The following is a 22,583-nucleotide window of genomic DNA, read 5'->3' as shown; positions in this document are numbered from 1 at the left end:
GTCGCTTTTTCCACATGCCTTTGATTATGTGTGGCCCTGCTAACAAACTTTCAAAAGAATACTTTATTTCAGGCATGTCTTTTAACCTGTTAGACAACACTCAATTTTAGGGATTTACACCTACCTATCTTTAAATAATAACAGTTCCTGACTCCAGTAAGCTACAAACACAAAAGAAGACACTTTGAGCTTTACTGTGGTAAAAGGTGAAGTGACATGTTAAAAAATATAAAGAGTTAAACATTATGAAGTCATGAGAAAATAAAAAGTATTGTGTTCGATATTTGTTTTCCATATACAAACACAGGAAAACATTAATGTAATGTCCTATAAAAATATGACTTGAAAGCCAAGTGTCCATGAGTTTATATTTCAAATTTAATGAAGATAGCATGCAACATGAGATTTTCCAAACTAAAGGGATGGACATGGTCAGCAGGTAGGCTGTGGCATTGACACGATGCTCAATTGGTACTAATGGGCCCAAAGCATGCCAAGAAAATATCCCCGACACCATTTTACCACCACCACCAGCCTGAACCGTTGATACAAGGCAGGATGGATCCATGGTTTCCTGTTGTTGATGCCAAATTCTGACCCTACCATTCGAATGTCGCAGCAGAAATCCAGACTCATCAGACCAGGCAACATTTTTCCAATCTTCTATTGTCCAATTTTGGTTAGCCTGTGCGAATTGTAGCTCTCTGGATATTTTCTCTTTTTTGGACCATTCTCTGTAAACCCTAGAGATGGTTGTGTTTGAACATCCTAGTAGATCAGCAGTTTCTGAAATACTCATAGCAGCCTGTCTGGCACCAACGACCATTCCACGTTTAAAGTCACTCAAATCACCTTTCTTCCCCATCCTGATGCTCGGTTTGAACTGCAGCAGATCGTCTTGACCATGTCTACATCCGGTGTGCCTAATAAAGTGGCCAGTGAGTGTATATAAACAGTCAGAATGTCCATTCTAGTAGTTAACACCCCAATAAAACTCATGTGGATTTACTTTATACTTAATTTGAAGACAAATGTAGAATATTTGGAGATCAAAATAACTTTTAAATAAACAACTTTCCCCCCCAAAAATGTCAGCCTTATAAACACCTTTGAGCCATCCATGGCGATTACTTAAGATGTGCTGCTTTAGCCAATCAGAACAAAACTAATGCAAGATTATCTGGTAATGTGATGCATTTATACATCAAATATGAAACCTCCAGGTCTGCCTTCAGACACATCAAGGCCACTCTGATAATGTCAGAAAAATATGTTTGATATTTAGGATTTAAAATTGGTATGATTATGTATGTGATCATGTAGATAACTTGTAAATGGTATATGAACACCAATAAACATTTAATATCAAGCAGCACAGAATGTAATACAAGAAGCCAAAAACAATGTACAAATGGGCACTTTCACTTGAAAATTACCACTGAAAATACATTTCAGACTTCTTTTTACCAGTATTCCCAAGCAAATGAAAAAAGAACCTTGCTGTTAGCATTTCAGGACCTTTATGTCCAAACTACTTGAGCTCTAGAAGTATTTTGACAGACTAGGGGGAGAGGAATATGAGTTCGCTGTATATTTATAAACATTTTATATGAGTTTTAGATAGAGCACTTACAAAACCCACTTAAAATAGCTGCACTTCTCGCCAACAAGTCCACTCGCATTTGTTTGAATCCATTTATGAATGAATCCTGAAACTTGAAAGAGCCATAGAGAGTGGGAATTGGTCAACAGAGGCATGAGCTTGCAAAAACGGTGATAAAAGTGACTCTCGTTCATGAGCTTATAGTCATTAGACCTGGACGTTTGTTCATTCAGCCCAGACGTTTGCTTTTCATATGGCTGGAGGTTAATTTCTCCACATCACACGCTTGTCCAATGCCAGCCAAGCTTGGAATTAGATTTTCACGCAGACTTTCACGATTTCGTTTTTTCCCCTAAGGGAGAGACCCACAGGGAAACACTTTTGCATGACTGATCGTTCATAGATGCTTCAGGAGTTGTGCAAAGACTGACTGCAAATTGGATTCTGATCACAGATATGATATATAACCGATCAAATGTAAAGCCAATGGGCAGCAATGCTTCTTGAAATTCAGCGTGTGCTCTCAGAGGAAAGCCTGCAGTGGTCTGATGGGACTTGTTGCTGTGGAAAGATGATCGATGATTCATACATAGTGTCTTGCTTTTATAGAGAAGTACCTAAAATTTTGAACACTGTTTTTTATGACTGGGAAATGACCGGTGGGACATTTGACATCACTATAATTTATGGTCATTGCTTAAGGGCAAGACGCTACTGACAAAAAATAATGTTTTCTTTCTTTTTATGTCAGAAAACTTCCAAATATACTTTTCTCAAAATGCTTTTTTTCAGGAATAGAGCTATCAGTCTCTTATATTGTAAAAAAAAATACTTTGTATATTTTTGAAATTTAAATAAAATAAGGAAAAAATATCAAAATGTTTTACAAAAGATACTTTTTTAAAATTTAGAATAAAAAACTTTAATGTATTTACACTTTCCGAGTGAAAAAAAATAATCCTTTATAAAACATTATATTATAAAGAAATACTGTATATATTTAATTTTAAATAAAATAAGAGAAAAAATTATAATTTTTTTTACAAAAGATAAAAATAAATTCAAATTCAGAATTTAAAAAAATGAAAAAAAAAGCGATTTCAGAGTTAAAATAGTTTCTAAGCCAAAGTTAACTCAACAGTTTACTACTAAAAAAAACACTTTCTGAGTGAAAAAAAATAAATCCTTTATAAAAACATTAGGTCTCTATTTTAACAATATGGGCACAAAGTATAAAACGCAGGGCCCAAAAGCATTAAGGCCTTGTCCGAATCCACTTTTGCTATTTTAAGGACGGAATAATATGGTTTGATCTATACGGGTTGTGCTGACTTTCTTAATGAGGTGTGTTTTGAGAATAATGTGCATTAAACCAATTAGAATCTCATCTCCCATTCTCTTTAAGAGTCTGTTGTGTCGCGTTATGGCGCATTTGCTAATTACATGACAGAATTTGTAAGTGGAAAAACTGAGCCTTTATTTGGCCTCTTTACTTTCTCTTTACTTCTTTACTTTCATGGATAAGGAAACAGTGTTGTACGCACTCCACTGAAGACATCCATCAGCCAATATATTTAATTTTCGTTTAAGCGCAAAGATTTGTTTCAAAACTATTTCTAAATTCAGTTCTAATTTCCAGCAGATGAATAAATGAACAATAATACTAAATGTGGATAAATCAAATGAGCAAATTAGTTATATCCAAACACACGTCGTAGTCTTCCATATGGTGATGCATACGTCTCCAAAACCCTCATATAATAAATAATACTACTAATAATAACAACATTATACAAAAGCAAATTGTCATGAATAAACTGAAAAAGAAATCATGGAGGCAGTGGTTTTTATATTTATTTATTAAATAACAATTTTTGTAATATTTTAATCCTTTAATTCTTTTTCATTTGTAAATATGTTTGCATATTACTGTACATCTTGTATGTATTAAGCAATGTTTACGCGTTTAAGGTGCTTAACTAACGTGCTCTTCACTGGACTTTAGACCTGCTATCAGCTGGTCAATTGCGCAGTCTATTTTAGTTCCTCAAAATAGCAACGCGCCAACAATGTGTCTTAACACACCTCCTTTCTACGCTGAAACACCCATGAGTCCACAAAGTGGCGCAAATTAATTTACTATTTAAACAACGTGGCGCAAAACGGGAAAATTGGGGTTGTGTTGGTCTGAAAATAGCAACACATCGTGCCAAATAGGTCTTGCGCCTTATTGCGCCAGGTGTATGATGTTTAAAATGTTTAAATTGGTTTTGTCAAATATTCAGATTATTGAAATTATTTTCTAAATTAGTAAATGTTTAATTACAGGATATTCAGACATCACGTATTAAAATGTTACAAAATTGTAATTTCCTTTTATTCACTCTGCACTCTTCTAAACAGACCAAATGTGTTAATGCAGGTCATGTGCCAGTAAACTGTCCTGTTTAGGTCAAAGTCCACCTGATTATATTCCTAGATTCCACTTATAACAAGCTGACTTCATGTAGTGTCATAATTACTGTTATTTCATGATGACTACCTATGACGTTCTAGATACTTGCACTCTGAATTCTCCTGCAGCACACAGACATACATTAGCACCTAAATAAATCTACAGCACTCAAGTGGCACAGCGGTCACACATTACAAGTCAGAATTCTTAGAAAATGTCCAGTTTACGAGTTGTAATTATAAATTCCACAAACACTTGAATGCTTTTTACTAGTCAGAATCTTGTAATCATGGTAATTCATACATGACGTGAATCCAACCCTCTGTCAACCATAAGAATGAACGGAGAAAAAAAAGTCTAATTGTGGCTTCCTGTTTTAGCGATGATTATATATAACATTATCGCTTAAAGAAAGAATCAAGGCTTTGTCTGTATTTTTTTTTTTTTTTTTTGAACGTTTTCAACAGTTGACTGAAATATATTACTCCTATACTAAATTACACTTCATTTTTTTCTCCACAGTAACCCAAGATTTATTTTGAGAGCCATTAGCAAAACAAGCAATGCTGCTTTTCATGCAGTGTATGTAATAACTCAAAATACATTGTAATAAAGCCTGGTTTGTTGGTCCCCTGGGTCAGATTGCATTCTCACCACAATAAACCACCCTGGAGTTAATTTTCAGGCTAAACGTGATATTTTGAAGAATGTTGGATTCAGGTAGCCACAGACTTTATTTTTCCTACTGTGGATGTGGCCACAGGTTTCTGATATTCCTCATAGCATTTTCTTTTGTGTCTAATAGAATAAAGAAACTCATAACAGTTTCAAAACTATTGGTGATAAATAAATAAATGTTAATTTTTAACAACAGATGCGGTCATTTTGACATTTATATTTGTTGTATTTTACTAACTTTGTTGAAATAAAACCCACATATCTATAAAACCCTGACTATTCCTAAAAATGTGTACATTTTAACATTGTTATTTTATTGTTATCAGACCCTCTAGTTTTTCACGAAGTGCTCACTTACAGAATCACCCCAATCAATCTAAAGTGATCAATTCATTGTTAATTTAGATATTTAAGTCATCTGGTGGATTTGTATTCCTATTGCAATATATATCCCACAATATCTCGATGTTAGATATTTTCAATATCGTGCAGTCCTAGTCAGAATAACCGCTAGTTAGTATTTAGTTAGTTCCAATGGTAATTGTTTTGTTGTATTATTGTAATTGATTATTTCTTTGAATTTCACATGGTAGTTGATCAGTAAAAACAAATGAATGCTCGTCGTTTGCCTTGGACGCCATGTGAGTCAGGGTTGCTGTTTTTCATTGGAACTGTAACGTTGTCTCAAGCCTACATTTTCTCTTTTTTTCCACTGCGGTTGTTTTCATCATTTTAGATTCTGCTTACAGGTGCCATGGTGAAAAATCAATACGCTGGTCGAGCACGTACACAGAGCTGGCTGTGTGACATCCGTCGGTGTCAGGGCTGTGTTTGGCATTAGTAGCAATGGACCACTGCTGACAGCCAGTCCAAGAATTGCAACACTTTCAGCCAGAATTTCTTTACAACAGATTGGCTGTTAGATGTGCGAGAAACGGGCTGTCAATAATTTGTTTATCGCTCGCAAATGAAAATATATGGGCCAAATCCTTGAGGATAGTTTGGTCATGTGATGCATTTAATAAGCATCTTACATATTGTGCTTTATGCGCTAAAGCAATTGGTGTAATTGTGTCACCCAATTTTAATTATGTTCCTTTTTATTAACATTGGCTGGAGTAATGCAGCAGGCACAATGAGAGAACATTAAGCCCATTATTCTTATGCAAAACCTTATTTGTACTCTCCCCATTCAGCTGTTTAGAGAAATGGGAATACTCTAAGAGGGTGCATGACTTTTATTGTGGGCCAAATTGATTCGATTCTAAACAAGCAATATAATTAAATAACAACCAAAAAAAAAAAAAGTTGGTGTGTACTACCTTCAGAGTTAGACGCCCTGGGTAAAGTCACAGCCAAATAGAAAGTGGGAATTGCACTACAGTTAAAAAGATTCAGGTCATAAATTTTTGAGTAGTTTTTAGAGGATATTAAAAGTACGAATGCTCTAAATTGTTAAAAATGACAGCAAAAACATTTTTAATATCACAATTGCTATTATAATCTACCTGTATGTCTGTTTTGACATGTGTAATTTGAAGAAATTTAAGAGGTTATTTGCTAAGTGAAGTTCATTTATAAGTAAAGTTTAGTTATAAACTAATTTCGAGAGGATCACGTGCTTATGTTTGCTAGCGGCTGGATCCGCATTATCCAATTCTCAATGCACCAATCAGACGACTCCTAAGCTACTACAAATACCCTGGGTTACGTACCACCGCTATCTTCGTTTTGAAGAATCCCCCCATCCACCCCTACTCCTCCTTCTTCCTAGATTGGTGACACGGTGGCCCAGTGCTTAGCACTGTTGCCTAACAGCAAGAATGTCTCTGGTTCTAGGCTTTACCAAACTAGCAGACATTTCTGTGCGGAGTTTGCATTTTCTCCCCGTGCTCACGTGGGTTTCCCCCGGGTTCCCCGGTTTCCTCCCACCGTCCAAAAAACATGCAACATAAGTTAATTGACTAATCCAAACCGGCACTATAGACATGCTCCTAGTAAATGATTATCTCTCAAGAGCAATCACTGGCTGTTCATTGGTTGTTACAGCGGGGGAGTTCTCAAGATCTACCTGAGCTCAAACTCCCCTCTCATCTTGCAAACGGGAGGGAGCCCCGGGCTCGAGGATCTTATGAGCTCAGGGCTCTCTCCCGGGACAGCATGCCAAACAAGCTTATAATTAATCATCAGCTAAGTGTGAACTCTTGAAACTAATTTCGAGAGGATCACATGCTTATGATTGCTTGCGGCTGGTCTCGCATCATTAAATTTATGATTCACAGATTTACGATTCCTAAGCCACTATAAATACCATCCCCCCTTCCACCTCTACTCCTCCTCCTTTCCTAGGATTGCTAGCACAGTGACTCAGTGGTTAGCTCTGTTGCCTCACAGCAAGAATGTAACTGGTTCTAGTGCTTACCAAGCCAGCCAATGTTTCTGTGTGGAGTTTACACGTTGTCCCCGTGCTCATGTGGGTTTCCCCCGGTTTCCTTCCACCTTCCAAAAACATGCAACTCAAGTTAATTGACTTATCCAAATCAGCACCATTGACAGGCACCTAGTAAGTAGTTATCTCTTAAGAGCAATCACTATCTGTTCATTAGTTACTACAGCAGGGGAGCTCTCGAGATCTACCTGAGCTCAAACTCTCTTCTTGCCCTGTAAATGGGAGGGAACCCCGGGCTCGAGGATCTAATGAGCTCAGGTGTCTCTCCCGGGACAGCATGCCAAACAAGCTTTATAATAAATCATCAGCTTAGTGTGAACTCTTGAAAGCTGCTACTGTAAGTGTTGTCTGAAATGTTCTTCTAAAATGACCATTTTTCTCAGGCTCCTTTGTCTAGGTTCAGTGATTTCACTTTTATGGTGATGAATAGGTTCTTGACATTGCCTTTAAAGTGAACAAACTGAACATAAGCATAGGAAGCTGAGAATATGGCTTATTTTAGAAGAACATTTCAGCTGATACTTAGAGGCTTTTGCATCTGAATGTTTCTTGAGCAGCAAATCAGGATATTAGAATGAAGAATCAGTGACACTGAAGACTGGTGGAAATGAGCTTGCCACCACAAGAATAAATTACATTCTAACCCTCCTGTTGTCCTAGAATTCTGTAGAGGCTGCTTGTCCTTCAGGTCAAAATTTGCCCGCCTTCTCTAAACCTCAAAAATAAAGTAGCTACATTTAATTTCAATCCTCAAATCTGTCTTGCAGGAAGAAACAACCTCATCTTCTTCACAAACTCTGTGAATGTCTAGGTTTTCTCTCATCAGTGTGGGGTATTTCATCAATGTTTAATCAGAGAGCAACACACATTTTTAACTGAAGTAAAGGGTATATTTTCTATTGGTAGAAGTACCTGCAGAAGTGTAAAAAGTTCAGCAAGACAGTATTGATAAAAGTTAAAGTAGCAGATTTTTATTGCGTGTGTGTTTGTGGGTGGATGTGTTGGAGTGTGTATATACGTGCTAGTAGTTTTTCTGGTGTAAAAATAGTGTTATAGACCTTATTCTTCTTGTACGAGCAGGTGCAGCTGTTGGAATCGTTTTGGCTTGAGATTTTTGGTCTTACTCGCTTCCATTGATTTTTAGATGTCAAAACAGTACTCTGTTCTTATTCTACTTTTTAAATATTGTCATGAACACAGTTGTTTGTAGAACAAGTAATTTGACGGTTTTCTTCCGTTTATTATTTCTAGTTGTTTCTCCCATAAGCAGCTGAATCAGAAGTTTTAAATTTTGCAAAAATGTGCACACGGGTGAATTTTGAGCCAAAGGTCAACCATTGTACCTTGAATGTACACAGCCTTCATGAAAATATTAAAATAATTACTTTTTTTTTTTTAATGTTGGGGTAATTTTAGAAAAAGTCACCAAACTTCAAAATAAAAAGCATTAAGTCAGCATTTCCACTGCAGATCTTGATGGTCAATTCCGATTTTGTGACTGTATGTGATCATCTTTTGAAAGTGACTTGTATCTGATTGTCTATATTTACACTGCACGCGGCAAAGACGCAATGACCAGGAAAAAAACAGCTGGTGCTGACTGACAGCTGATAATAAAAGAGCAATCTTTTCTCCATTCCTGTATTTAATGTATTCGCAGGGTTTTATTTTTTTATTTTTTTTTTATTCTTTTTGACAAGTTGTTTTACTATAGTTTATGACAGAAAAGTTCTCATTTGGCCATCTTCTTTTAATCCAGGCCTTTTAAAAACCAGTAGGCATCTTAATTACATGTCCACAGCATGATTTATACACGTGACGTATGCCACAGTTTTATTAGTTTATATTGGTTACGTGGCAGATATTTCTCTCTCTCTCTCTCTCTCTCTCTCTCTACTGTACATGACAATATAAAAGCTTTTTAGTCCTCGTGTATGAGAATTAAGATTTGGGACTCTGAAGTCTCTTTGCCCGAAGTCTGTTCTGAAATGAAGCATCAGAGTTGAAGTTATTCGATATGGTTTTTCAATGATGCATGACTTGCATTGCCCGGTTTATTATTATACTGTTTTATTGTGTTTATGACCAAATAAATGCAGCCGTAATTACATATTTCTGACCTCCAACTTATGAATTTCTCTATACGTATATTAACAAAACTTAAAACCCATCAGACACTCTAGGAAAGGACATTTAAGTGTAGTTCATTGAGTCCAATGTTCGATTGCAGCAGAGAGTTGTCTGACACAAGCTGGGAATGATTTAATACAGCAAGTAAAGCTTGGTCAGTTCTTCTGCCACTCGCTAACAAATAGTTCCTTCCACTGCTGCAAATCTCCTAAGGCCTAACCTTTCCAAATTTGTTACAAAAGAATGATATGTGAGTCCCATTCAAACACCCCTATATAAAAAGTCAATAAATTGCATTAGGGTGGTATTTGGGGACCTAACGCAGGCATTTTAGTGGAGTAGTGTCGACAATTAGACCGAACAGATGACTCAGAACACCTGCTATGTTTTGTGCAAAGAGAAATGTGTTGCAAACTTTGAAACTTTGAGAATTTGGATGTGCATCGATGACTTTTAAGTCCATTAAATAGCAACTCTGACCTGAAGGGGTAGAGGCTGCATTGACGCATTGTGCTTTTAGAGAGCAGCTCTAAACGTGCTGTGGCAAACACATGGTTGGATTAACAGGCTCCATGGCCGGGGGATTGAATGTAAACAGGAACCCCGACACACACAGACTGAAGCATTGACAAATCTGGGTTAAAGAGAGTGACCCTGTCCCAAATAGTTGAAGCTATTGTGGGTAAAATCTGTCTTCTGTGGCTTTTCTCTCACCCTTTTGAGATTTCCAGACCTGTCCAAAACTGCATTCTATAGCCACAAGGCACAAAACAGTCATCCTTCTACGATGGAAAAGTGTGAGGCAGTGAATGCGAAATTGTTGTGAAAGGGGGAAATATCTTTAGGGGTAAGAGTCTTCGTTTCTTCCGCAAGTCGTGGATTGTTTGTATCAAACAAACATAGTCCAACTTTTTAGCTTTTTGTGTTGCAGTTAGCAACAATTTATTGCAGTACCGTTCTTTGTTGTGCAGCTGTTCTTCTTTTTGAAATGTATGGTGACATTTTTGTGAAGTCCTTCAGAGTCAAAAAACTTTACCTAGTGCATAATTGATATTGATAATTACTTCACCTTTTAAATCCTTATTCTCAGAGTGAGAGTAGTCTTTGTTAACTGAGTGTCATTTATTCAGCAGTAAAGAGTTTTCTTTTTTCTTTAACCCTATTTATGGTTTTCTACAGAGTCAAGGTGATTTTTATTATTATTGATTTATTTTTGCTGCAAGTATGTCTAGGGAAAACCGATTTTTGAACAAATGTTTATAATTTGCTTTCTATCTGCTGCATAAAACATATGTTGTTGTTGACGGTTCTTTCCGCTATGGCGGCCCCTGATAAATCAGGGACTAAGTTGAAGGAAAATGATTGATTGATTGATTGATTGATTGATTGATAAATTGATTGATTGATTGATTGATTGATTGACTGATTGATTGATTGATTGATTGATTGATTGATTGATTGATTGATTGATTGATTGATTGATTGATTGATTGATTGATTGATTGATTGATTGATTGATTGATTGATTGATTGATTGATTGATTGATTGATTGATTGAATGAATGAATTTGCCTTCTCATAGACTGTTTAGCAGAAACTATCATACAGAAGTTTAGGATCAAAACTGAATAATTTTTTAATTCGTCAAGAACATAATAAATTAATGTGTCACGATAAATTTAAAGTGACAGATGTGACAGTAAGACATGTATTATGTTACAAATTACTCAATTTAGGAGATTGTCTTTTTTATATATAGTTAATATAACATATTTAGATACAGTTGAAGTCAGAATTATTAGACCCCCTGTTTATTTTTTTCCTGATTTCTGTTTAACAGATTTTATCAACACATTTCTAAGCATAATAGTGTTATTAACTCATTTCTAATAACAGATTTATTTTATCTTTGCTATGATGACAGGTAATAATATTTTACTAGATATTTTTCTAGACACTTCTATACAGCTTAAAGTGATATTTAAAAGCTTAACTAGGTTAATTAGGTTAACTAGGCAGGATAGGGTAATTAGGCAAGTTATTGTTTAACAGTGGTTTGTTCTGTACACTATTGAAAAAAAAAATGAAGGTGCAAACAATTTTGACATTAAAATATTTTTTAAAAAATTAAAAGATGCTTTTATTCTAGCCGAAATGAAACAAATAAGACTTCCTCCAGAAGAAAAAGTATTATCAGACATACTGTGAAAATTTCCTTGCTCTGTTAAACATCATTTGAGAAATATTTAACTCTCTACTGCACCATATGGCAATATGATACTTACGTTCATTTCCCTGCCACTGTTTCTTAAAGCCCAAAAATTTATTATTTTTGTTGGAAAGAGAAAATCTTAGAGTACCCAATGATGTGCTTTGATTAAGTCACATGACACACAGTGTTTTCTGTAGCGCGATTTCTGACAGACTGGCGTTTATTGTGAGTAGTAGCTGAATGCAAATGTAAACGTCAATAAAAACAAAGGATCAAATTATGTCAGATCCACAAAAAAAATCTGAAATATCACCTCCAGTAAGTTATGATGACTTATTCACAAAAAAAACAAATGTTTTTAATCAAATTAGTTTTTTGTAAATTGCCAAATGGCAACACTGTGCAATATTGCAATGGGTTCGCTAGCTAGCAAGGTCAGCTGTGAACTTTTAAGTTGTAACAATAACAACATGAATCTAGTAATATAATGTTGATTACTTGTATGTAATAGCATTTGCATTATGCATAAAATCTAGTTTTAATGGCAATACTACTTTTGAGTATATATGAATACAGGGAACAATGTATTAGAGCACCACCATGTTCTATGGTAAGTGAAAGAAGAAAAGGACAGAACTGGCTCTTCCTGCAGATGAAAGTTAGGATGAGATGGGTTTTAGTGACCATGAGAATGATGCAGACTGAGACATTTGATAGAGACAGCTCAGGTGTGTTAGCTCAGAGGCTGATAAGACAGGTGTAGTTTAGTATATAGAATAATATATAAACATTGTTAGCTAGTAGCTACACTATTCTGATGCATCTGGATATATTAGACTTGTTATTTATTTGTTATAATATTTACTGGAGAAATTATTTATATTTACTGTATGTTATAAACATGATAATACAATATTATGATTGTTTTCAATAATATTCAGTAAAAAAGAATGGAATAAATGAAAGCTGTTGGAATTTGAGTTGTTGGAAAGTATGTATAAGGTGTCATTTATAAGTTCTGTGTTAAAGCTTATAATATAATATAATATAATATAATATAATATAATATAATATAATATAATATAATATAATATAATATAATATAATATAATATAATATAATATGCAACACCAATTAAATAATTTCAAACAACAAAATTATTAATTATAAGGAAAGTTATTAATTGATGCGTGCAGTAGAGGGTTAAAAAGAAAAAAAATCAAAGGGGGGCTAATAATTCTGATTTTAACTGTAGTTAAAACTTTATAAAAACCATAAGAGAGCTGTGTACTGTACTATACTCTACTGTATAGCTTGAGCTGTGAGGTTTCTATGAATAGCAACAGTAATCTGGGTCTGTTTTTATTGTGTTTGAACTGCTTTTGTGAATGCCATACTCAGTATTGTTTGAGGATCTGGCGAGACCGCGTCTGTTGAGAAATGCATCTGTAGAAAGCGGAAAAATGTGACGAAAGGCTGTAAAGGAATCTTATGTGGAAACTCCATATATGGTGATGATTTCCCTGGCCAAATTCCCTTCATCAGCCCTTATAACCATCATGGCCTCCCAATCGTCCCTATCCACCGAATTGGCTCTATCTCTGTCTCTCCACTCCACCAATAGCTGGTGTGTGGTAAGTGCACTGGAGTCGTTGTCCTGTGGGTGCCGTCACATCATCCAAGTGGATGTTGCACACAGATGGTTGGGTGGAGAGACCCCCCTCATGATTGTGAAGTGCTTCAGATGTATAACCATACACAATAAATGAGCTATATAAATACACATTACATTACAAGTAAGTATGTTTATGGGTATAATATTATTTAAAAAAAAATAGGGAATATTGTGCTTTTACCACTTGTAAATCCATTCCCCATATTTTTTCTCCAACCCAGAAAATGATAAAAGAATCCACAATCATGAGCATATTTACGTTGACGTGATACTAGAACCCTAAAGCAGCCTCAGAAAGCAAATGGTTAATGTAAACATGTCATTTAAAAAGACAACCTTGAGCTGATTAGAATTTAGGATCAGAAAGGTTATGAAGCTCAAAAAGACTGACAAAATCTGTTTTTAAAGAGACTTCCAGATTCTTGATAGGTTGACATTTTGTCAGTCAGGTGAACAGGCAGGTCATCGTCCTCAGATTTTTCTCAAGGTTGTTGTCTTTCACATGCATAATGAAGTTGATGTTACATACTAATATTTTTCAGCCACATATTTATTAACAGTTCAAAAATAAAGAACATTTTTCCACACAATTAGACTGTGTGACAGTATTTAATTCTGACTGCGACGTGTAACAAATTTGGGGGCTCGTCCGGGATATATATGTTTTTTTTAAACCTTTATATCTTGGCTGTATATATTTGGGGTATATTCAACTGCAAATTGGTCAAGTTATTGATTTATTTCGTCACAGTGATATGGTTATGGCATGCTTTCCTTTTGTTGGGATCTATTTTGTTTTGCTAGCTGTTTCTCAAACTGTTTTCTTGCTAAATTTCCTTTAGAGGTATTTATTAACTCTCCGACTACAGAGGCTTTTTCAAGAGTTATGCCGCAGTCACACTAGAGTTTTAGCATTTGTAATTCTGTCGAACGACACTGTAAAAAGGGGCAGGATTAAATCACATGATTAAAAAACATTTAAAAAGACGAGCAAGCGATTGGTCTGTATTTTAAAAAAAGCAAGCGATTTGTCCATATTTTAAATTTCTCTTCAGAGAGGTCATGTTTAGATCTTTGATTGGTCTCCCGCAGTCACGTGATGCGATTTTGCAGGTCAGCGTTCACAGAGCTTGAACTTTGCAATACAGCAAACTGCGAAACTTGTCGCATGAGCTGGAATTACTGGTCTGCTGCAGTCGCATGCATTTGAATGGAAGTCTATGGGACAAAAAGTGTAGTGTGACCGTGGATTTACTCTTATTTTCTTAAAATGAGCATATTTGTAGATCACTGCTTAGTTCTATTCGAATTTATTTAAACAGGAGTAAAATAGCCATTTTCAGCATATTTAGATGCATACATTCTAAATCACTGTTTAAAAATCATACATGAAATGGTGAGACAAAAAATGACTGTTATAAATTGATATTCACAGTACATTTTCTTTAATTATGTATGATAACAAATGAATATTCAACATATTCATCTTTTCTTACAGGTACTATGCCATCTGTTGCCAGCCGCTGGTCTACAGGAATAAGATGACACCTCTGAGAGTGGCTCTAATGATTGGAGGATGCTGGATAATCCCAACTGTCATTTCCTTCCTACCCATAATGCAAGGCTGGAACAGTATTGGAATAAAGGACTTGGTGAGTCACATCCATCAGATGGTAGACCATTTGTGCTGATAAGGTTTGTGAAGACAGTCTGACTTTGATTCTCTAATAATGATGTTTCTTTCTCACCTCGCAATCAGTGCAAGCGCCTGTTATTAAAATGCTCTTTAAGAAGTGCAGGAGGTGATTAGGAAGGAGACTTGTGATGCATGAAAAGTGATTTATGTTTTTTCAGGCATTTCGCTTTCATCTTATTTTCTCTATATGGAGTCTACAAAAGGCAATTATGCATTCATGTGTAGAATCCAAGCCATTGTCCATGTTTCCTGAAAAACAATTGCAGTCCGTATGGCTTTCATAAAGACAAGCTTTGAGGGGTGGGATGATTGAGGAGAAAATTAAATGCCACCATCTCAGGTAGCGGACTTAATCCATTACTTTTCAGTAAACAAGCAAAAATGGCCCTGGGTGAAGGCTGATGCATCATAATTAAAGTCAAGCTGGAGAAAGGAAATGTTCATTTAATAAAAATATCTTTGTTTTTTCAGTCTTTGGTTATATGTATCTACAATGTAACTGAGTGTTTCTCTCTGCCTGTGTTAGTAGATTAATATGTGTATATTCATTTAATGAGGCACAGGTTCAAATCCCGGACGAGCCCCCATTTAAATGTTATGACTTCAAAGTTTATCTCTAGGGGGTAAAGAGGAAACATTTGAAGTGACTCAGTTTGTGGTGAGTCGGTGGCAAAATAGTAAAATGACAACCAAATAATGCAAAAATAAATAAATGTATTTACAAAACTGAAAAGAAGTCAAACAGCAAAAAATTGTTTATACTAGTTGGAATCTCACAAAAGAAAATAAATCAATTAATGGATGTTATGAATGGGCAAAAGAGAATTTCAAGTGGCGCCAAATAAAAGAAAGCAATATAACAAAAAACCCAAAGCTGGCTGAAAATTACCCTCTAAACTACCTAAAAGAAAATAAATAAACAAAACATCTTCAGCGTTTGCACGCTCAGCGGAAACGCTCATTTAAAAGTGTCACCTACTGTATATCTAATACTACTCTTCTAACAAAATATACAAAGAAAACCTACAGCAGGTGGTGCTCACTTCTAAACTAGTGTGTTTAGACAAGGGAGTTTTCTGCGTGTTGCAAGGTGTATGTCACGTGACATCTAAACTCCTCGTTTAGGGGAATTTAGACACCAAAGATCAGGGATTGTGGAATGTGCACATACAAGACGGTAACAATGCATTAAAACTGAAACAAGAACAAAATCAAACTCCAAAGTCACATCGACATAACTCACAACACAATCCAACAGACACAAAAAGGCAACAAAGAGAGAACGAGCTTCCCCGCTCGCGTCCCTTTAAACTTTGTGCCTCCGTCCTGATTGGTAGCGAAGTTGATGATGTCACAGGGAGAAATGAAGATTGATGTTGTTGTGAATTTCTCTAGTCTGGCTCACGGCACCAAAACTGTTTTTCTAAGACGAGCAAAAAAACCAGGGAAAACTTTCAGGTATCTTCAAAGCAGAATCCTTTAATAAGAAGAACTCAGCGTAATACTGACACTCAGTTTAAATACTGTTTTACAGACATTGATACATGTAGGTGGGGTAAATTGTGTTTCCAGGCCCGATCTCATCAGCATATAAGTACCCATTCAGCAGTGTGCAAATGACGTTCTGGAGACGAAAACCATCCGACCAGTTGACCAGCTTGAGAAGACAATAGTTACAGCTGAGCTGTGAAACTGACAATTTGCATTACTTTAGAGACAGTCAGGGCTCAGGAAACCAAGACATTTTAAGGTCTGTCACACCCTAAAAATATCTTTTCAGTTATATATAGATTATATAAATTTATATTCCCGCAATGTCTTCACTAGCGATGAATGAAAAAATTGAAGTGGGCGATCTTAAGAATTTTTGACACAGAGGAAGAGAGCGCTCACACACACAAGCAAAACAAACAAGTACATACATACTGTATGGCCATAACAGTATGGCTTTCATAAAGATAAGCTTTGAGAGATGGGATGATTGAGAAGAAAATTAAATGCCAGCATCTCAGGTAGCGAACTTAATCCATTACTTTCCAGTAAACAAGAAAAAAATGGCCCTGGGTGAAAGATGATGCATCGTAATTAAAGTCAAGCTGGAGAAAGCAAATGTTGATGTAATAAAAATATCTTTGTCCTTTGTTTTTTTCATGTGCTTGTCGTAAATGTACTGTTTGTGTGTGTGTGTTTTGACTGTTTTCAGTCTTTGGTTACTACACGTATCTACAATATAATTGAGCATTTCTCTCTGCCTGTGTTAGTTGATTAATATGTGTATAATCATTTAGGCTTTTTCAACAAGAGGCAAACATAAAAAGAACGAATTAGCATTCTGTACAATAAAATATATCTGGCATCCTGCCGTCTGGAGTATCTTGTGTTGGTCCTCAAGCATTACATTAATGGCTACCTATACTTCACATTTTTACAGATGTTAAGTGAGTCAAGCTTCCCGTTCTGCCAAAAGCACTTCTCAAAGGAACTAATTAGCAGTTGGATATTGAATATCAATGATAGCATGGGCCAAAGTCCAGCTTAATTGGGAAAAAAAACTGCCTGACTCTGATCTGAAATTTGTTTGCAGTTCATAAAAGAAAAATGTAGTGATAGTGTTGCTGCCGAGTTTAGGGCTTGGAGGGTTCATGGTTTTGTGAGGAGCAGATAAAGAGTGATTAATGGCTCTCATCGTAATGCTTCCACACATAAATCTAATCAATACTAGTGTATTTGTAAACAATATATAAACAATATATATCTGTATGTATTTATGGTAATGCTCTCACAGCCTTATATCATATACAAAATAAAAAAACAAAACATTAAATATCAGTTTTAATTACTGTCATCAAGCTCTTTTCACTCACAGCGTCTAGCCATTTAATCTTAGCTTTTGTTCATGTTAATTGTGGGGTTAAGCGCCGTGTTTCTGATGTATGCCACTAATTGCAGTTTAATGCATTTAAATATAGTAACATTTCTAATTGGAGCATGGTTCAAAAAAAAATTGAAACAGTTTGTTGATTTTTAGAGGGCAAAAAAGAAGCTGTTCGTGGTCTGTTTTTGACCAAAAAAAATAAATAAAATACAGTAAACAATTCTTAATAGAATGTTCTCATGAGTCGACATATTGGAAGCCCAAAACATAAACAATGGCAATAAACAGAACAAATCTTGCATATTTTTGCTGATTGCTGCTTTTTAAAATGACCAATCATTGTCATCTCTCAGGCTGTACTAATTGGTTGGACCTGCAAAAAGCATTTAGAGTACTACAGACTGCCAAAAATTAAATCAAGTCAAGCAGAAGAGAGAGCTGTCTGAGGAACAATAGGTGTTTGTGGTTAGCCAAACTGAACTAGAATTTCCAGGCCAGGAATCTTGGGAACACTCATGTTTGTTCTTATCATTTTAGGTCAAGTAAGTTAATTGCTAATATCTTAAGCAATGCTGCTCATACTCATCTTTTAGCACATATAAATTAAATTTGTCAAAATATTGTACCCTTTCCTGCTTACAAAGTTATTCTCTTTATGAATTAACATCTTCTTCACATTTTTAATGGTTAAGTCAGCATAAATAGGAGGAACAATGTATTCAGTAGGCATATGATGATAACTGGTTTCAAGGTTTACTGCGGTTTGGAAAAGTCAAGGTATTGAAATTGCAAAAATATCTTGTTATGCCGTTTCTAAGGTATATGTAGTGGGGGTCTTTAAAGTGCTTGTGTGTTGTGAGGAAATCTGTGCTATTGAAGCTGATGAAGATGGTAGAAGTCAATGATTTATTTTAATTATGTAGCCTGACATGTTTACTGTTCCAAAATATTATAAATGTTTCCTAAAATGTAATATATTGTGATAAATGGGGAGTTGTTTTTAAGGAGACATTTAAAATGTTAATTATATATATATATATATATATATATATATATATATATATATATATATATATATATATATATATAAACATGTAAAAAGTTTAAAAATTATTTTACAGCAGTAAACAATACCGTGTTACTGTGAAACCATGATAATTTTATCCAAGGTTATCATACCATCAGGAACTTATACGGGCCTATGCCTATTTAGTAGTAAAATAATGATACAATCCATGCTGTTGTTCACATCAGAGTATTCTGAAAAAAATGATTCATTGGATTTACTAAATGTTTTTAAGTTAAGTGGTTCCAAACAATTTATATGAGCTGAATTTAAACAAACAAATTATAATTAGTAATGTTCAACTTGATTTGTTTTTTTTAAATTCAGCTTATTTTTCAGTATAGAGTATCACGTATAAACATGCACATACAGGTAATCGAAAACCCTCTATCAATTCGGAAGACACTGTTTTTTTATGAACATAATGATTAACTAAAACATATTAAACCAGTTTCCCAGTGATAGGTTGCAGCTGGAAGGGCATACGCTGCGTAAAATATATGCTGGATAAATTGGTGGTTCATTCCTCTGTGGCGACCCCAGATAAAGATAAAAATAAAGGAACCGAGCCGAAAAGAAAATGAATGAATGAATATTAAAGTGTCAGTCACTTTCCAAGATTTTTTCAGACTGTAGGATATCTTGCATCAGAGGGTGTATTTTATCCTAGAGAAGTATAATTAATTTAGCAGTTAGAAATGTAATATACTTGATACTGTAAGACACGTTACAGTGTTTGAATGTCAAGCATGTTTCATTATTATGAAGGGGCAAGAGTCTTTAGGTAGTGTGTTTTGGGAGCAAGATATTTACAGGCTCGTGACCTTCAGTTGAGTTCTTTTCTACACCTAGAGGTGCTTGTGTTTGACCAGATGAAGTGTTGTAAGTAGCCACCTCTGCTCTTAAAAGGTCTCCTCAAATGACTGTTCCCTGAAGCCAAGGACAGGTGGTGTAGAATATTAATGAACAGTCACAGAGGGAGAAGCTGCTGAGTGCTAGAAACCTACTAAAAAAAGTTACACACATTTAAGGCCAATTCACGCTGCACAGAGAGATGCCAACCAATAGCAACAGACACATTTGTTGGGTTTTGATGGTCTGTTGACACTGATTGGCACTTGTTTTCATCAAGCGAACATGTTGAATTGGTGCTTGTCTGGCCTTGGAAGGTCTGAGAAGTGACGTAGTGTGATCTGGTGGCTGTCATCTGAATTCAGTTTTATGAATTGTGGCAGCAGTCTATTAACATTGGCTCAATCAGGAATAACATGTTGAGCCAATGGAAAACTTTAGGTCAATAAACAGCATTGTGCAATTAATTGTTTTAAACTGGGACAACGATTGATAAGACAAATTACATTTTAGAAGCCAATCTAAAAGTCTTTTACACATAATGCATAGGGCATGAGGAATCTAAAATTAAGGGCTAAAAGAAGAAAATTGTGCGTCTCTTGGGAAACAATCATGAAACCTACAGATGTGTGAACATATAACTCAATGTAAACATACAGAGTTCTGAAGCAGGGCTGTAGAGCATAGGTCTTAAACTCAATTCCTGGAGGGCCACAGCTCTGCACAGTTTTGCTTCAACCCTAATTAAACACAGCTGATCCAACGTATCAAAAGCTGTTTCTCAATTCCAAGACCGCAAAAAACGGACTTGCCTTCTCGTGAAGTCTTGCCAGGTCACCTCAGAAGAACGAACTCGGAAGACCACAAGAACACAGAACGCGTCCTTCTTAATGGTCACATGACCTTCACGCATTTTTAACTGAAAATAATTTGAACATTACAGCATTCATACAACGATTTATTGTTTTTTTTCCTTTTCATTAATATATAACACACAAAACCCTTATATACAAATATACATTCCACAATACAAATAAAACAGATTTTAATACGATTTTTAATATTTCAGTAAATAAACACCCTTAATGTGTTTATGCATTTATTAAGATTTTCATGGTAATGTTTACTTTCACCATCTCATTTAGGGAGATAAATAGGTTTTATACCTGAACTTTATTAATAAGTGAATTTTATTTATAAACATATTTCGAGAGGATCACGTGCTTATGATTGTTAGCAGCTGTTCCAGCATTAGCTTGTGACTAATTATCCTATCAGACGATTCTTAACTCACTCTAAATAACCAGAGTTTTCTCATCTCAGTATCCTCGTCTCGAAGAAATCCCCAACACCCAACCCTACTTTCCCTCCTTTCAAACGGGCGACACGGTGGCCAGTGATTAGCAATGTTGCCTCCCAGCAGGAATGCCCCTGGTTTAAATTCCCTTCCAAACCAGGCGACATTTCTGTGTGCGTAATTTTGCTCATTCTCCCCGTGCTCGCGTGGGTTTTCCCCAGGTCCTCCGGTTTCCTCCCACAGTTCAAAAACAAGCAGATCTACCTGATCTACCTGAGCTCTACCTGATAGAGATCTACCTGAGCTCAAACTCCACTCTCACCCTGCAACGGGAGGGAGCCCAGGGCTTGAGGATCAAGATATGAGGATATAAGCTCAGGACAGCATGTCAAACAAGCTTTGTTATCAATCATCAGCTAAGAGTGAACTCTTGAAACAGGTATAAAATGCTGCACTTCCCACCTCCTTTATTCAGTCGCAATGACTTCTGGGACTTCTAGAGCGAGTTTTGTGCTCAAGTCTGCATCGATGCATTCTTGATACCAAGAATGCATCCGGGAACTTTTATGTGTCCTCCGTTGTTGTGGTCTTGAGTTTTGGAACTGAACTTTGGTGGTTGATGATGACGTTACATGAGAACACAAGGACACAAGATTGATGAAGATTGTATACTGAGAAACAGCCAAGGTGTACTACTGGAGACTGTTATGCCAGGGTCACACTAGAGTTTGAGTATGTAAAAATCTGTCATACAGCACTGCGAATAGGAGCGGGATTAAACAAGATGATTAAACATTTTAAAAAGCTAGCGATTGCTCCATATTTTAAATATTATAAATTATTTTAAACATTTTTGAATTCCTGCCAGAGAGGTCATGTTTTGATTTCCTATTGGTCTCACACAGACACGTGATGCAATTTCGCAAGTCAAAGTTCACTAAGCTTGAACTTTGCAATGCAGTGAACTGTGAAACGCTTAAACTTAAATTTCCGGTCTGCCACATTCGCTTGCATATGAATAGAAGTCTATGGAGGGAAAATTCTAGTGTGACAGCTGCCATAAGCGAACTAAACGGCTGCTTAGGGCCCCGCCGCCACTAGGGGCCCCCACAACCCACTAGTGGTCCGAGCCGTTAAAATTGTTTTTTATTTGCATTTTACAAATCATCTTTATCAACACCACTTTAGTACTTGAATATTTATACGTTTTCACTGAAAAGAAAAAAAAATCATAGTTTTGTTCATGTTGAAATAGTTTTCATGTGAAGGTCACATGATCAACAGGAAGCACCTCATTTCTCATATGTGTTCTGTGTTCTCGCGGTTCGAGTTTGTTCTTCCAAGGTAACCTGCGAGACTGATCGGTCACCCCAAGAACACAAACCCATGCACAGACATAGCCATGGCCTTTTCTTCTTTGCCCACCTTATTATGATTTCGTTTGGAAATTGGAACACAAAAATTCAACAAATCTAATGTTATTCTTCAAGCGTAGAAATACAGAGGAAAAATGACGACAAGAGACAAGCACAAAATCATTTTTAGCATCGCTTTTAAGTGCTAATGATAATGTTAAAGACATAATGTAGTAGCAC

The 22,583-nt window shown here is 35.7% G+C and overlaps 1 protein-coding gene across 2 annotated transcripts in view; it reads left to right on the top strand.

The window, feature by feature from the left end:
* htr4 (5-hydroxytryptamine receptor 4) overlaps positions 1 to 22,583 on the top strand; it is a 196,577-nt gene that overhangs the window by 90,606 nt on the left and 83,388 nt on the right. For both annotated transcript variants that reach the window (XM_056471818.1, XM_056471819.1), the window contains exon 5: positions 14,701 to 14,854. In XM_056471818.1, coding sequence (XP_056327793.1) covers positions 14,701 to 14,854 — 154 coding nt within the window. The remainder of the gene's footprint in view (positions 1 to 14,700; positions 14,855 to 22,583) is intronic.

This window comes from Danio aesculapii, chromosome 14 (assembly GCF_903798145.1).
Source record: "Danio aesculapii chromosome 14, fDanAes4.1, whole genome shotgun sequence".
NCBI classification, from domain to species: domain Eukaryota; kingdom Metazoa; phylum Chordata; class Actinopteri; order Cypriniformes; family Danionidae; genus Danio; species Danio aesculapii.
This window is presented reverse-complemented; position numbering and strand designations above follow the sequence as displayed.